This window comes from Notothenia rossii (assembly GCF_949606895.1).
Source record: "Notothenia rossii genome assembly, chromosome: 2".
Lineage (NCBI taxonomy): Eukaryota > Metazoa > Chordata > Actinopteri > Perciformes > Nototheniidae > Notothenia > Notothenia rossii.
This window is the reverse complement of record NC_136904.1, coordinates 17,112,464-17,127,473: the sequence shown is the minus strand read 5'-3', so window position 1 is coordinate 17,127,473 and position 15,010 is coordinate 17,112,464. Positions and strand designations below refer to the sequence as shown.

Here is a 15,010-nt window from a genome sequence, read left to right as displayed (position 1 = left end):
AATGGATTATTCGTGATTGAATCCTGATTTACACAGAAACATGAGTTAAAAATGTTACTTTAGATATTTAAAAAAACAAGCGTTTTGGGGTGGGTTACTAAAATATTTGGAGACAGTGTAGCTCCGTTTACAGTATGTCTTCAGGTTTAGATTGAGAAAAGCTTTCATGTGTGGGTCTAATGTGTCTGCTTGTTATCCTATAGTGATGGTTTTTGTTACTGTTTAGTTTTTTTTTACCTCACTTTTACAGATGTTTTTGTTTTTTCTTCTTATAGTTCAGCCCTCAATAAAGACATTGTTTTTTTTTTAAATCAATAAAGATTATCTGGTTGTTAACATATGAATGATAACAAACTATGTGTATTTCTGTTGTCTTTGGTTATTTATATCTTTTAGGAACATACCTTCCATACTTTAGTTTTATATTTCAGGGCAACTGTGGCCCAAACATAAAGTTTCTATTTGGATTTGGAATATTTTTAAGCTGCATAAGCTGCATTTTGTCCCAGCGTTCATTTATTATGCTCCATATACTGTATCTAGAACAAACTCCCAGAAAACTGCAGGTCCGCTAAAATTCGTACTACTTTTAAATCCAGGCTGAAGACTTTTCTTTTTGCTGCTGCGTTCTTTGGAATAAAAAAACGTTTTAAATATCTTACACTGCACTGTAAGTTCTACTCTTGTATTGTATACCTGTCTTATTCTATTTGAGCTTGTCTTATTTGTATTTTTATGGCTTGGAGGACTGTTTTTAAATATATGTAAATGTCGTTTTGTGTTTATGTTGCACTTCATCATGCTTTTAAAGTTTTGTTGAAAAGCACATTGAATGCCTTAAATGGTGAATTGATTAAACTTGCCTTGCAAATAAACTAGAACATTTCATTTTCAGGACATTTGATCTATTTTGTTATCATTGCGATGGTACTGACCAATGATTGGAGGATCTTGCAGAGGACGTCTTCTAGGATTGGCTGCAGTGAAGGAGTAGCAAGGAGCAGAAGACTTCCTTGACGGAGTCACCGGACTCGGACTCGCCATCCCGACGTCCGACCTTACAGAGGGAGACTGGAAGAGAAAACAAACAAAAACAAATGCTTAACATAAAGCAAAGGCTTATTGAGGTGAGCTTGTTTCCTTCAGCCGTTTGAAGTTATTATGTGATCTGTTTGTTATGTGCCACAGGACAGATCAGCACATCATCCTATCGCCAATATCTATTTAACCCCTGCAAACCCAACAAACTGGGCTAAGAGGCCAATTAAGAGCTTGGTCTAATTAGAGTAATCGGCTGCAGACCAGTAGAGCCGGGTCATTTGAGCGATTTGCAGCAGCTCAGCTTTTTAAACTCCCCTTTCGCGCCCCCTTGGAAACAGCAGGCTAAGGATTGACACCATTACCAAGGAGATGTTTGCAACAGCTCTGATTTTTGATTGACAAATACCTATAACAACATTTATTTTAGTTTGAAATGAGCATATATGAAATAAATAATTTTTGTGATCTACAATGTAGGTCATGAAAAACTGCCAGAAGCAATGTGATACACATGTAATAAATAATCAGGTCATGTTCTGTAAAATGACAACATATCACAACAGAGCCATTTCTGCTGTTGCCTTTGTTCAATGACATTAAATCCCAGCAGCTACACTGGCCTCTTTTACACTATTGTAGCAATCAAATTTAGATGTTTGTGAATTTCTGTGAACACCTCTGAATTAGTTTGCAAGAAGGAGAGAATTAGAATCTTGCATCTTTAATACTTCTCCATCTGTTATAGCAGTTTGATACTTTTCTTTGAGATTTAAAAAAGTTCAGATGGAGACTTTTTGACACAACGAGTCAGAACTACATAAAGCAATATGTTCAGGTAACCACTGTATGTATGCTCCAAACATGGCTACTGCCAGGTCACTTGTCTTGTTGAATTATTTGGCTTAACCAGTTGACTAAACACACACTAAAATGTTACATATAAAGCAGTGTACAAATCAATATGTATATCGAGCAATCATGAGAATAAACTGTAAAACTTAGTCCATTGGTTGTGTTTTATTTTTCAATAATATATATTTTTGCAGAATAAGAGAATAATCATTCATCTCGGATCTCTGCGGCTGCAGATCTGAACAAAACTCCTTCTCAAAACATAAATATTTTAAATTGTATTCCCTCCGTTTGTCGCGAAAAAAATGAAAATGTCATCATTTACAAAGGCTCTTCTACTTGGCTTCAGTCAGCATCTTCAGTTACTGGATATGTGGAAACCTAAAGGGCAGGGCATAGGTGTCAGGATGTGTTGTGAATCTCAAGGGCTCAAACTTTAAAGTGACTTTTGATTTTTTTTGCATGTTACCGTTTGGAAAGGGTAAGATCTTGAATTATTTCTAAAAAATTAACCCAAAGCAAATGGAAGTAGCAGTTTTGTTTAAAAGTGATGGACCCCCAGCCTTGACAAAAGCTCGACTGCTCGGTTTGTGGTTGTTATAAAGAGGGGAGCTACTCAGGAACAGAGGGATTAGCAATAATCCAGCCTAAGTTAAATAAAGGCATGGGTTCCCTGTTTGAAACCGGTGGAAGAGAGGCAGGGTCTTATATTAGTATTACTTAAAAGGAATCAAAACTCAGGGGTACATTTATGTTTTTCCTGTTTATCTATCTGGATCAAACGGTTAACATACAGAGAGGGGTTTTGTTTACTGGTCGCTCTAAATATTTAACATAGGGGCTGTGTGATGAGCTTTACTGTTACTTTATGTTTTGACTGTTTAATACACTGTTGCTTGGATGATACTACCTATTTAACTATTTAGAACATGTTGCTTGATTTTTTTTTCAAGTGAAACTGTGTTATTGGTATCTGGGAATATAGAAGCTGATTTATGGTCACACAATTGCATATAGCTGTGCTTTGAACTCACGTGGCCGCCAGATGCTCCAGGATGCCTCCCATAGCCAGGAAACGGAGCCCGCTCTGATTTACCTGTGAAAATCAGACAATGGAGAGTCGAAACAGTCATTATCTTTTATGATATTTGAGCAGACACCTGGACTCATATTAAATAATAAACATTAATGTGAACACTTTATTGACAATGATTTGTATGTAACTGTGACTAGAGGGTGTTTTTTTACTACACTAATACAACACCATTGGCAAATCTAAGAGTTGTTTGTCCTTTCACTGAGGTAAAGAGTTTTTTTGTGTTTCTTTTTTTTCCCCTGCGCTATCATATGACGCTGGCTGGAAGCAAAGAAAAGAAGTATTTGCATTAAAGAAATGTGACGTCCTAAGGTTTTTTAACAATTGACTTCGTTCTTGACTTAAAATCCAACGAACATACAGTAGAAAGGTTGAAACTGAGGTTGTATCTTGACAAAAGCCAAAAAAACAAAAGTGTAGTTCTAAAAAAAGTGTATCGTGTCACGTCATCAGTATGAAAGAAACTATAAAATAAATATTATTACTGATAGTGATCATTTTCAGACAGTCCTTCTATCAGTGTCACATTTGGTGTGAGCCCCCCAGAGGAAAAGCTCCCAAGCAGCCATCAGGGGACAAATAAAACTCATAGCACACAACACACATGAATCATACACATCACTATATCCAAACTCAGCAGTTTTACTCCCCTGAAAAACAAACAAACAAACAAATGAGAGCTCCTGAGGGAGAATGATGAATAACTTTAGCGTTGTACATTATTTTTTGTCAGACTTCCAAATATTACAAGCAAAGATGCAAGCCTTAGAACTAAATTCTGTTTACTCTGGGGAAAAGGTAAAATATATGTTTGTGAGTTAAAACTTGCAGCCTGGATCTTTTGTTACACAATGACTGATCTGCACACTGCTTTTACAAGCGCAGGTGAACAGAGGCACGTCTAAGAGAATTCACTTGTGCTTATCTGCGCAGTCCTGCAGGAGACAGTTGTTCTGCATCTGTGCAGACCGTCTCCAGAGGCGAGGGAAGGAAACCAGGAAGATGGTTAAACTGGCAAAGCTGCTTCTCTTCCAACAATAATGTGATACAGTTCTGAGCCATCGCTCTTGCATAAAGGAAATAGGATTAAGTTGTCGGTTACCACCAACGTGCACTGTCGTGGCAGCATGATGAAAAATCTCCTTTGATGGAGAATTGTATATTCTTTATTTTCTGCGTAATATCTAAAGGTGGTTTAGTCAAATTAATTTTCACTCCTAAAATGTCTTCTGAGGAAAAGGAGTTAAATATTCATTGGCAGCATGTGTTCTGTCACACACACTGTGTCCTGTGTGAATAATTAATGGTCACTGTTGTAGTTTCGGGGCCCACCGGGGCAGACAGACGTGTTTGTGAAAACAATGTCTCGGTCCACACAGAGAAGCAGCCACACAGCGACCCCGACGAAAAAAGATCCAAGCAGCTTGATCAAACAGAACAGTGAAACCTAAACTTAGTAATGTACTTAGAGTACACAGGGATACACAGTATAAACAAGGACTTACTGAGGAAAATACCATACATAAACATTTACTACATTTGTAAGCAATGAGAATCTTGCTAATGCATCTACAGGGACCCATCCTAATAAGAAAAAGCTTGTATAAAATGAGCAAAAAATGTGGCGCAGTCATCATATCTGCTTATTTTTTTATATACTTAAGGCTCTAACCACCGTATTACACAAACATATATATGATAATTGACGATGCTATCGACTTTTTTCCGTAAGGGAGTTATAAACACAGTGTTTAGTGTATCCGCACATCAATGTGCAAAAAGAGGCAATGTCCAAGCTTTGTTTTGGTCTGGTACTTGCCCTTCCTTTCCATCTCCGACCCTGCATAGAGAATATCTCTGCAAGCACAAACAATAGACTTGAAACTTAAAAAAACGATATATTTTTCCGTAAAGTTATTACTCTGTCTCTTACTGGTATTGGCAGGACAGTCTAAAGTTGCTTCTAGAGTGCATATTTTCAAAGCTACTATTGTCCATGCAGTGTATTTTAGAGGTATAGATTCAAAGCCACTAAACAACTCAGTGGCTGTCTCTCAACGTGATAGAAGCCTTTGAATCCCCATCCTCAATAATGGACAGGGTGTTCTTGCTCTAATTGATGCAGCAACTTCAAGTACATTGTCTCTCAAAGATAATTAGTATTCATTTTGAAATATGGTATGATAAAGTACAGGTTTACTTGGTTTTTTTGTAGACTAAAAGAAAATTAAACAATAACCAAGTTCATGAGTGGTGAAAGATCCACGAAAAATACAATCACACGGCAACTTCTATCAAAAATACCATCATCCCCTGTCTCTAAAAAAACTGCTAAACAAACAAAGCAAGTTGAAGCTGGGTTGACAAGTCATGACACCCACTCTATTCGCTGTTTCTTTCCCCGCCTCAGATGACCTGAATCTGCCAGGAAGAAGAGAAGGACGGACCGGCCCCATGGCACAGGCAGTTGGTGTTAAACTTCAGTACCGTACAGTAAGCAGGTTATTATTAGTTTATTAAGACTGTCCTGCTGAAGATGACTGAGAACTTGATCTGATCATGAACATCATCTCTGCCCTCAGCAGTGCGACAGGAGAAAGTCTCTTCCAAGTTCTTCTTCCCCTGCTGGAAAAAATCAGCATGTACTTTTTTTCCTTCTCTGGTACATAAAACAGATATTAAAGAAACAAGCTGATAAGAGTTGATTGTAACTTAAGCCCTTTTATCTTTATGACAGGTTAAATCCCAGTGTAACCTCTTCAACTTCATAATAAAGCAACAACCTGAGAATAACCCCTGCTTTTAAAAGATGCCTGCCGTTTGAAAAAACATAGCTGAATTGCTTTTGAAATTACGGGAGAATGAATATTTATGATGCTGAAGTAAAGTAGAACAAAGTGATAAATCAAGAGGAGCATATCGCTGGCTTGGCCGGTTCTAAAGCCAGCAGCCTAAATTAGCTGAAAAAAATATATAACCTCATCATGCTGTAACTCATTGTGAGCAAAATAGGTCACTGTCATTTCCAAATAAAAAACAAAAGCCAAATAAGTTGCTGAAGCACAAAGTTCCCTTGTTGAAGTTTATAAATCAAAGAGTATCCCTGCCCTGAGCGAAAAATAAACAACAAAAGCAGAAATAATTTTATGAGCTACAGTCTTTTTATAACTAAAGCTTTGTTTTCCCTCCTCTGAGCAGGCCGTTTGATCAAAGCCTCAAAACAAGAGCAACACTATTATTGTTATCATTATTTTTTGAGTAGCCCCATTTGTTCTGAGCAGGGCTGCGTGGGACTAAGCGGGTGTTTTCTTTTTGTGAAACAGGCTAATGAGTCTAAAGTGCCATGATTGATAGGAAGCAAAAGTCATTATCTGCCTTAAAACAGCAACGCATGCAAAAGATACAAAATGCAAATAAGCAACATGAGTAAAGTGGCTTAATTACTGCACCATCAGTGATATCAATGTAAGAATGCAAACGGCCATCGCACAGTATATCCCCAATGCAATGAAAAATCAATCTAATGAGGTAATAAATTCACATTCAAATATTCTGTGAAGCTACTGATTAGCATACCACTCGGAGTGAAGATGTAACTATGATTAGGACACATTTCACTGCAGGAGAATCTGTATTAAACAGGGGTGTGCCCTGGCAGACAGATTATATTAAACACACATTTTCCAAAGGGACAAAACAAATTGGGGCAAAAACTAAACGTCCATAATTTAGTCAATACCTATAAGGTGCAGCCATGTAGCCAACCAGAAAAACAATGTGCCGATTACATCAAACAATCAAATATGTGCATGGGTGTTAAACTAAATCACAAAATACCATGTACATTACAAGATAAAAGGCACAATAAAAACTTGGAGTTGATATATTTAAACTTGTATTAGCATTAAACCTTTGTTTCTTCTTAGATTTCAGTTTCTCTCACAGTAACTGGACCATTTGCACAGGGATCGATCAAGCTGTGAACGACTACCATAAAGTCAATCCACAGATCTTTATAGGCATTCAAAATAAATATAACAGTGAACCCTAATGGCATTCACATTGATGCCTGAGGTTACTATAATCCCAATGTAAGGATCTCTGCAGCAGGATATGGCTTATAAAGTGTGTGTATCTGACGCAGTCTTTTCACAGCCTGATGACAACTGATTGATGTGTTGTGCCCATGTGGTGCTAAATATAGCACTGTGTATTGGACCTCCGCTATTGTTTAGCAAAACAAAAACATATCATGCTTTCAGTCCTTCCCTTTATACTCCAGGCTGCTGTCACGTGCATGTTATCAAAGGAGCTTTACCTATTCTGCACATACAATCAAAAGCTCTGCAATTCTTCTGGCATGCTCTATCATTGCAGCCAAGAATGAGAATTACTTCAGCTATCCTTTATGTTCTTGATCTTCTTGCCCCTGTGTTTGGATTAGAGGCTCAAGGTCTCTTGTTTTAACTTTTCTATTCTTCTATTTATAAAACCTTCCTAACTCTTGCAAACTCTTTGCACTTATACAAAAGCAAATTCTTTGTATGTGTAAACCTACTTGGTAATACAACTGATTCTGATTCTTATGACATACTGTACTGGACAGACATCACACACTACACACAGGATGCTTAGCTCAAAGCAACAGATTCAACATAAAGAAGTTCTATTTCTCTTTCGCTTACTTTACCCAGATGTTCTCTACTTGTAACCCCTACTATCTTAAAGACATATTATGCGTGTTTCTTGAACTGCACTCCACAAGATTTATTCTGCAATAACCACAAAATAAAATATGAGGGTTGTCAGGCCACATGAGTGATGATCCTGAGAGAGATGTTTGGTATAGCGAGCAATTTTCTTGCAACCAAAGCACTTTGGTAGATTTAGATTGTTCAACTCACTCCAAACATACAAAACCCCCTTCACCAACCATGTAAAAGCATCAGTGCACCTGCTTTCTTTCATTAACACTGAGCAATAGTTTTTCATTGTGGATTAACTTTATCAATAACCACCTATTTAATAAGTATATAACCTAATGTCTACCAAAATATGATAGCACAATTATTTCAATGGTAATGTGTGAGTCCAAAAGCGTTTGGCTATGTGTTTGACTACCTTTCAATTAAAAGAGAATGCATGCATCACTTTATAACCAAACACCTTTGTTAGTCTTTTGGCCATTGTATAAAACATGAACTGGAGTAAGTAAAAACATCATATAAAATAAAGTAACTCATTAGAAAATGTATACCAAGTGTTCAATCCCATTCATCTTCACGACCAACATTCTGAGCTATTTGAGTGAATGAACAACATTTGGTGCTGACATCTTACTGGAGGAGAGAGCAGGCTTTCATAGTGTGGCTCCGTATTGATCACAGGGCTGCAGTATAGCCCCTCTTTCTGAAAATGTGAGAGGTAGTGACCTAAGCGTCTCAAGGGATCAATTCAAAACCCTCGCCACAAAAACAGCCAATTAGTGAGCGTGCTTCAACGCCTCTCAGATGCATCCAGAAAGCAAGGCCATTTTCATTTCTCCAAGGAAAGCCAGGATCATGAAAACAATCACATAATACAGGATGAGGAAGTTGTTAATGTACACATTAAAGGAATTCATCCCACGCCAGAGCACTTGTTTTCTTTTTCTTGCTGTGTGTGTCTCTGTTTAAGTTGTGACGTGACTCCGTGGTATCTAACCACAAAACATCAAACCTATCAGCTTCATTTCTTAATGTCAGACCCCATTTCAGGACTACGTTTTGCCATTTTTATGAATCACTATTGAAAGCTCCAAGACCTAAATACTGTCATCTAGCTTTGTGCTGTTTGACTGGTAATATCCATCACAATTAAATAGTAGTGAGATTGTATGAGGATTTAATCATAAACAGGATACCCTTCCTAACATAAAGTCAAGTGTTGGCATCTCTAAATGCTTCGCAAGTAAAGTAAGACAGGCTCAATGCCTTTTAAAATGCCTTCTTATATTTCCTTTTCATAAGAGTGTGCGTACATCCCTTCTGACAAAGCTGTGTTAGAGGTTATATCCGGGAGGATGAGGAAACAGTGGAGGAAGGTAGTACCACACTAGCTTCCTCTCTGGTCAGGGTTGAATGTCTACAGCCGAGCATCAGGAACAAGAGTAGGACGGAGAAACATAACAGAGCCTCAAAACACTGAGGGAACATGTCTTTCCTGCCCTGAGATCAACATTAATTTCAGTGAACAGCCTTGTCAGCAGTGACATTATTCAAAACAGCAAGAGCAAATGTTAATGAGTTCTTATTTGCATATTTATTTTTTTCTTTGTATAAATGTCACTGATTATTACGTACTATGATGATAAATGCATCTGCTCATACAGCCTGATGTGTAATTAGCCATTAGCTGGAATGAATAGATCAATTAAAGGAGAGGGACCGGGATTAAGAGAAATCAAACCAGGAGGAATACAGCAGTGAGAAACAGAATAACACATTAGGCATGGGGGGGGCTTACCTCCATTGCTTTTGGATTAGACTACAAATCTCAAGAGCGATACTAATCAAGGAGAGGTGTAAATCACAGACATCAAAGATTCTTTAGGTATGACTTTCAAATCCAGGAGCTGCTGCTTATATCAACACCAGCTAAACTGTTTACTTTCTACTAAAATCCATCTCTATGTGGAAGAGGAGATGTGGGTTTCCTGATTGTATTCATCCCCTCCCGGGATAATCAGGTGCCATGGCTCTGTCTATTTGAATTTTTTCTAACTCGGTAAAAAGGAAAGAGGGGGAGGTGTATAGGGGGAAAATGTTTTCGCTTGGCCTTTGCCTTTTTTCCGGAGCCCAACTATTCTCCTGCTAGCGCTTGTTATTCACGAATGAGAAAAAAAATGCATTACTGCGGACCAGATGGGAACATTCCACATGACCAAACCAATCAATCACCTCTGTGGGACGCAGGTGTGACACAGCCGCGCAGCAACACACCATTTCACAGTCTATCAGGCACAAACACATGGTCACCAATCAATGGCACCCTGAGGACCCATGAGGAGGGGTGCAGCCTCACTGGTTCATGGCTGATGACTTCATAATCACACATCCATTCTCTCAGAGGAGGAGGGCGATGAGCTCCCTAATAACATCTCCCACCACGTGAACACCAACACTGTAATGGATGCCGCTTCGATAGGGACGCTAACGTGCTCCCCCGGCATCACACATTCACGTGTGAGCTCACCAGCATCGTCCCACTTGGATTGAATGAAGGCTTTCCAGGGAAGCAAGGAGCACATTAACAAGCTGGATAAAATGTCCCCAAGCCGGATATTGAAAACCAAGTCAGTGTGTGACATCAAAGTGATGTTTTGTATAACTTGCCAAACAACTGTTGAACAGTAAAACTACAGAGAACGAAGTGAAGGACGAGGAAGGATACACACATGGGTTAGGAATGCCGAACAAGCTCTAAGCACTGTGGGCATATTTCCATACAGAGTTCCTTAAAACACTTTAAGAACATAAAACACCAAAACTGCCTTAAGGGAATAAATCCTTTGATGATTACTCTCTGTGGGGATGGCATTGTATTGTGGGCAGAAAGCATAGCGGGCAGTTCAAAGAGTTTTGTTGACTTGACAAGTAGAAATGTACAGTCCCGCCCCCAGAAGAAAAAGTCTCACAGAGCTTCTCTCTACACTTCCCACACCTCACGCTGCCAGGCATTATCACGTGGGAGTGAAGGCGAAAGAAATGTTTGTATTTAATAACCAATCACATTCCACTACAGTCCAAAAAGAAAGGAGTGTTACATTATCTCGCGTTTTGTTTGCCAGCACACGCAGCATGGACACAGGATGCCTGGGAGAGCAGTTGTGAGTGTGGAAACACGGGGGCGGGGGTTAGGAGTGGTGGGCACGAGAAATAACCAGCAACTGTGGGCCAGGCGTTCTGTGGCTGGTCTCAGGACTCAACCTTTGATGTTGAACCACAAATCTACTGTGCATAAGTGACTAAAAAGAGTACTGAGTTATTTCATGTTGTGATAAATGCAAGCAGACCAACATTTAATACAAACTTGTTTAACTTTGACACAGCACTCTTCCATATTTCATACTCCTTTGTACAAGCGAGCCTTATCTCATACTCAAGCGTGCTCTTTGATCCTCTCATATACTGTACATTTTGGAGAACTGATGAGGTGCTTCTTTAAAAGGACATGGTTGGTAGGTTTTTTCAATGATATTTATAGTTTAGATTTGGTTTCATTTCCACAAAGAACACCACTTTTTCTAAAAATAATCAAAACGACACAGTAAAGACCAATGTACAAGATCAGCTATATACAGTAGATGTGTGCTGAAGGTGTGTACAGTAATACACAGTGTCCAGTGAGGTTACAGACACAGCATTATTTATTGAGGTTGGTCCTTTTGAAAACAAATGTATGCTAGCTTAAGTGCTCTCAAGAGAACATCTGTTATTTCCAGAAAAATCTAGTTTGAGCCAAAATTGAATAATACAACAAAGTCACGATACATTTGCAATGTATAGAGATCATGTGAAAAATGTGTCCAGCCATCCAATTGAATACGGAGTCACATACTCACTTTGTGTTTACAGTTATATAGAGTAAGTATGGCTTTCTGCTAAGCAGATTCATAACACAAAATGTTACGACTCGATGGTCACTGGCTTTTTGTTGTTGTGTATCTTGAAGCTACACAGTGATAAGGTATTCAGTGCTGTTGGCAAAAGAAGCACCAAGCGCTGAAGTCAGCAGAGTTTAATTGTTACTCTAACAGTAATTCTTCTGAATGAATCATTTCCCTTTTAGCTTTGCACTTGTAATAATCTCCAACTCTCTTCTTGGCATCAGCAGCAGGCAGCATGAGGCGAGAGAAATGAGAGAAAGGGAGTAGGGAGGAAAGAAAGGAAGATAGTGGAAAAGAGAGATGTGGGATCAACAGGAAGGCCAACAAGCACAATAAGTCTTAGCCACAGAATTCAGACTTATCTTAACTTCTGAAAATTCCGATTTTCAGCAGAAGTTTTTAAGACACAATTTGACTCATTTTGCAAACATCTGCAGACACACATGTTCACAACTATGCTCACTTTATAACCAACCGCTCTTCAACACCAATGACAAGCGTTTTCTCACACAAAGCAAAGTCAGAAAAACTACATGAAGACACCCTTCCACTGAAAACAAATACAATCATGCTGCATGATGACTTGTTATGTCATCATACCTTGGCCAGCTCTTCCTTCCTCTTTGGAGAGCCTACAGCCTACAGCCTACCCTGCAGCTGGGCAGCCTACCCAGTGGCATGCTGGGGGCCCGGCTCGGGGAGGGCAAGGCCGGGCAGGGGCGAGGTCGTCTGAGAGAAACACCAGGGTGGGGAGGGCTTAGATTTGGAAAGAGAAAGGGGATTTGCGCCCTTTCAGCTCGTCTTCAGCTCTTCATGCTCCACTGACCACAGTAATAGATAAGCACACCCTGCAGCTCTGCATAATGACCGGCTACATCCACTAAACTGTACCGCACCACAGCTCCTGTCCTTCCTTCTCTGCTAATGTATAAAGTAAATACATTTAGCACGTTTGATACAGTGAATGTGCAAAAAAAGAGCCAGGAGTTCTAACTGTATCTAGCTTGTACTGTAAAGGCTTGCAGCATACTGTGTGTGTGTGTGTGTGTGTGTGTGTGTGTGTGTGTGTGTGTGCGTGTGTGTGTGTGTGTGTGTGTGTGCGTGCGTGCGTGCGTGCGTGCGTGCGTGCGTGCGTGCGTGCGTGCGTGCGTGCGTGCGTGCGTGCGTGCGTGCGTGCGTGCGACCCGCACTGCTGAGGAAGGACACTGAAGCACACCTGAACAGCACCTGGCCAGCATCACAGCCTCGGTCTGAGGAGGGTCTCCCATGAGACGGAGCATTAGCACATGAAACATGCCCAAGTAAAAACACACAGGGGAGGCCAGTGTGATGGGGGATTTGACACTTCACCAAAAGCCTTAAGGAATAATTAGAAATGGAAAGGGAAAAGACTGAAAGGGATTAATTCTATTTCAAAACTAGTCAATAGAGGATTGCAGAATAATGCCTTCTTGTATCTAAAAAATTGCAACGTCACCGAAACAACTCCATTAATTCTTTACTTTAAAAAGAACAAAACCAAGACAGGAAGATGTTTGTTGACACCATTTTTAGATGAGGCGAGGGAACAACTGCACCATCAAACAATTACTGACTGCTAATATGATGCAGATTTCAGGTTCCAGCAGTGTATTATTACTTTGCCTTTACCAGCATGCATTATCGCGTTCAACTACCTAGAGAGCAAAGACAAATACACAGCATATGATTACAAGAATATGACTTCGATAACATCAATCCAGGCAGATCATTTTGATGTGAGGAGTTTGCAAAACTATCAATTTACAACTTAAAAAGGCTGCTAGTCACAGGAACCTGTGGACTCCAGCAGAGAAACACAATACTAAAGGACTAACCTGAAAACATTAGCAGATAATAAATAATAAATTATCCAAGGCACTTTTTAGCCTAACATTGACCGTCTTTGTGTTAGCATTGTATATGAGCACTCTGTCACGCACCCTGGGCTTAGCATCGCAAAATATCTTTGGTTGGTTGGTTAATAGAAATAGAAACAACCCAGAGCATTTTATCCCCTCAGTGCAGAAGATTGATATGTTCAGCCAGTACTAGATAGAAGTGTGCAGAGAAGTCTGGCTATGCGAGACTAGTATTCATCCAACAAAATAAAAACTTTTATGAAAGGTTTATAGATCTATGTGGTCATTTATAACCAAACATAATTCATCACAATAAACGCGGGCACACCAATAGAAGCTAGACAATGGCTTGTTGTCTTTTCTGTGTACATTTTGCCAAACAACTTATTTAATCAATTCATTTTCATTTTTTTGAGTTGGACAGTGAAGTTAAGAAGACTGAGAACAAGCTTGGTTTGACATAAGTAGACGAAAAGCAGCATCTAAAGAATATCTAAAATAAATGACTCAATAATGGATTTCAAAGGTCTTTCGCTGTCTCAATAGGACTTTTTCCTACTTATTTCAATTAAGTCCACAAACTGTGACTAATGTTAGCTGTAAATAGCTACATCATCAACCCTGTCCTCCTAATTAGCACATGCATTTTAAAGCATCATCTGAGGTTAGCCTGAAAATGGAAAGGCTTACTACACTTGGTTGGAAACAATATCAGTCCATTAAGTAAATAATGACGAAAAGGCAAACATTAAGCAGTACACACACACACACACAACCCCCCACCCACCCACCCACCCACCCACCCACCCACCCACACACACACACACACACACACACACACACACACACACACACACACACACACACACACACACACACACACACACACACACACACACACACACACACACACACACACACACACACACACACACACACACACACACACACACACACACACACACACACACACACACACACACACACACACACACACACACACACACACACACACAACAGCGTGAGGTAAAAGAGCAAAGAGCAGCTCTTTCAGCTCATCGCGCCTGTTAATTGCCCAAATTGCTTGAAATCAACTTCCCCCACTGGCTTCCCGTAATCGAGCAAACACCACAAGAAAAATCTTAGCAGGTAATTAGATCTAACCATTCCTTGTCAGGGCTGTGAACTGTTGGCTATCCCCGTGGCTACGCAATTATAACAACTGAGAAACAAACCTTCACAAGACCTGAAGAAACCTTAAGTGAAGCGTAGCTTCTTACAGAGAGAGGGGTTCAGTGAACTAACGCCATTCAACACATCAGACAATCAGGAACATCAACTGTGTGCAATCCTAAAACAGTTGGAGGATAAACATGTATCTTTGTCTTTGTTTCAAGTCATTAGTGAATGTCACATCGTTATTACAATACAATGAACATTTTAATTGCAAGCCAATCAGTGCTGAACTATTAGAACACAGAGATGTTGGAACAG

At 39.5% G+C, this 15,010-nt stretch overlaps 1 protein-coding gene across 7 annotated transcripts in view; it reads right to left on the bottom strand.

Moving 5' to 3' along the window:
• tcf12 (transcription factor 12) overlaps window positions 1-15,010 on the bottom strand; it is a 76,744-nt gene that overhangs the window by 34,102 nt on the left and 27,632 nt on the right. For all 7 annotated transcript variants that reach the window (XM_079662401.1, XM_079662404.1, XM_079662403.1 and 4 more), the window contains exons 6-7: window positions 2,928-2,989; window positions 936-1,071 (exon numbers count right to left, since the gene is read on the bottom strand). In XM_079662401.1, coding sequence (XP_079518527.1) covers window positions 936-1,071; window positions 2,928-2,989 — 198 coding nt within the window. The remainder of the gene's footprint in view (window positions 1-935; window positions 1,072-2,927; window positions 2,990-15,010) is intronic.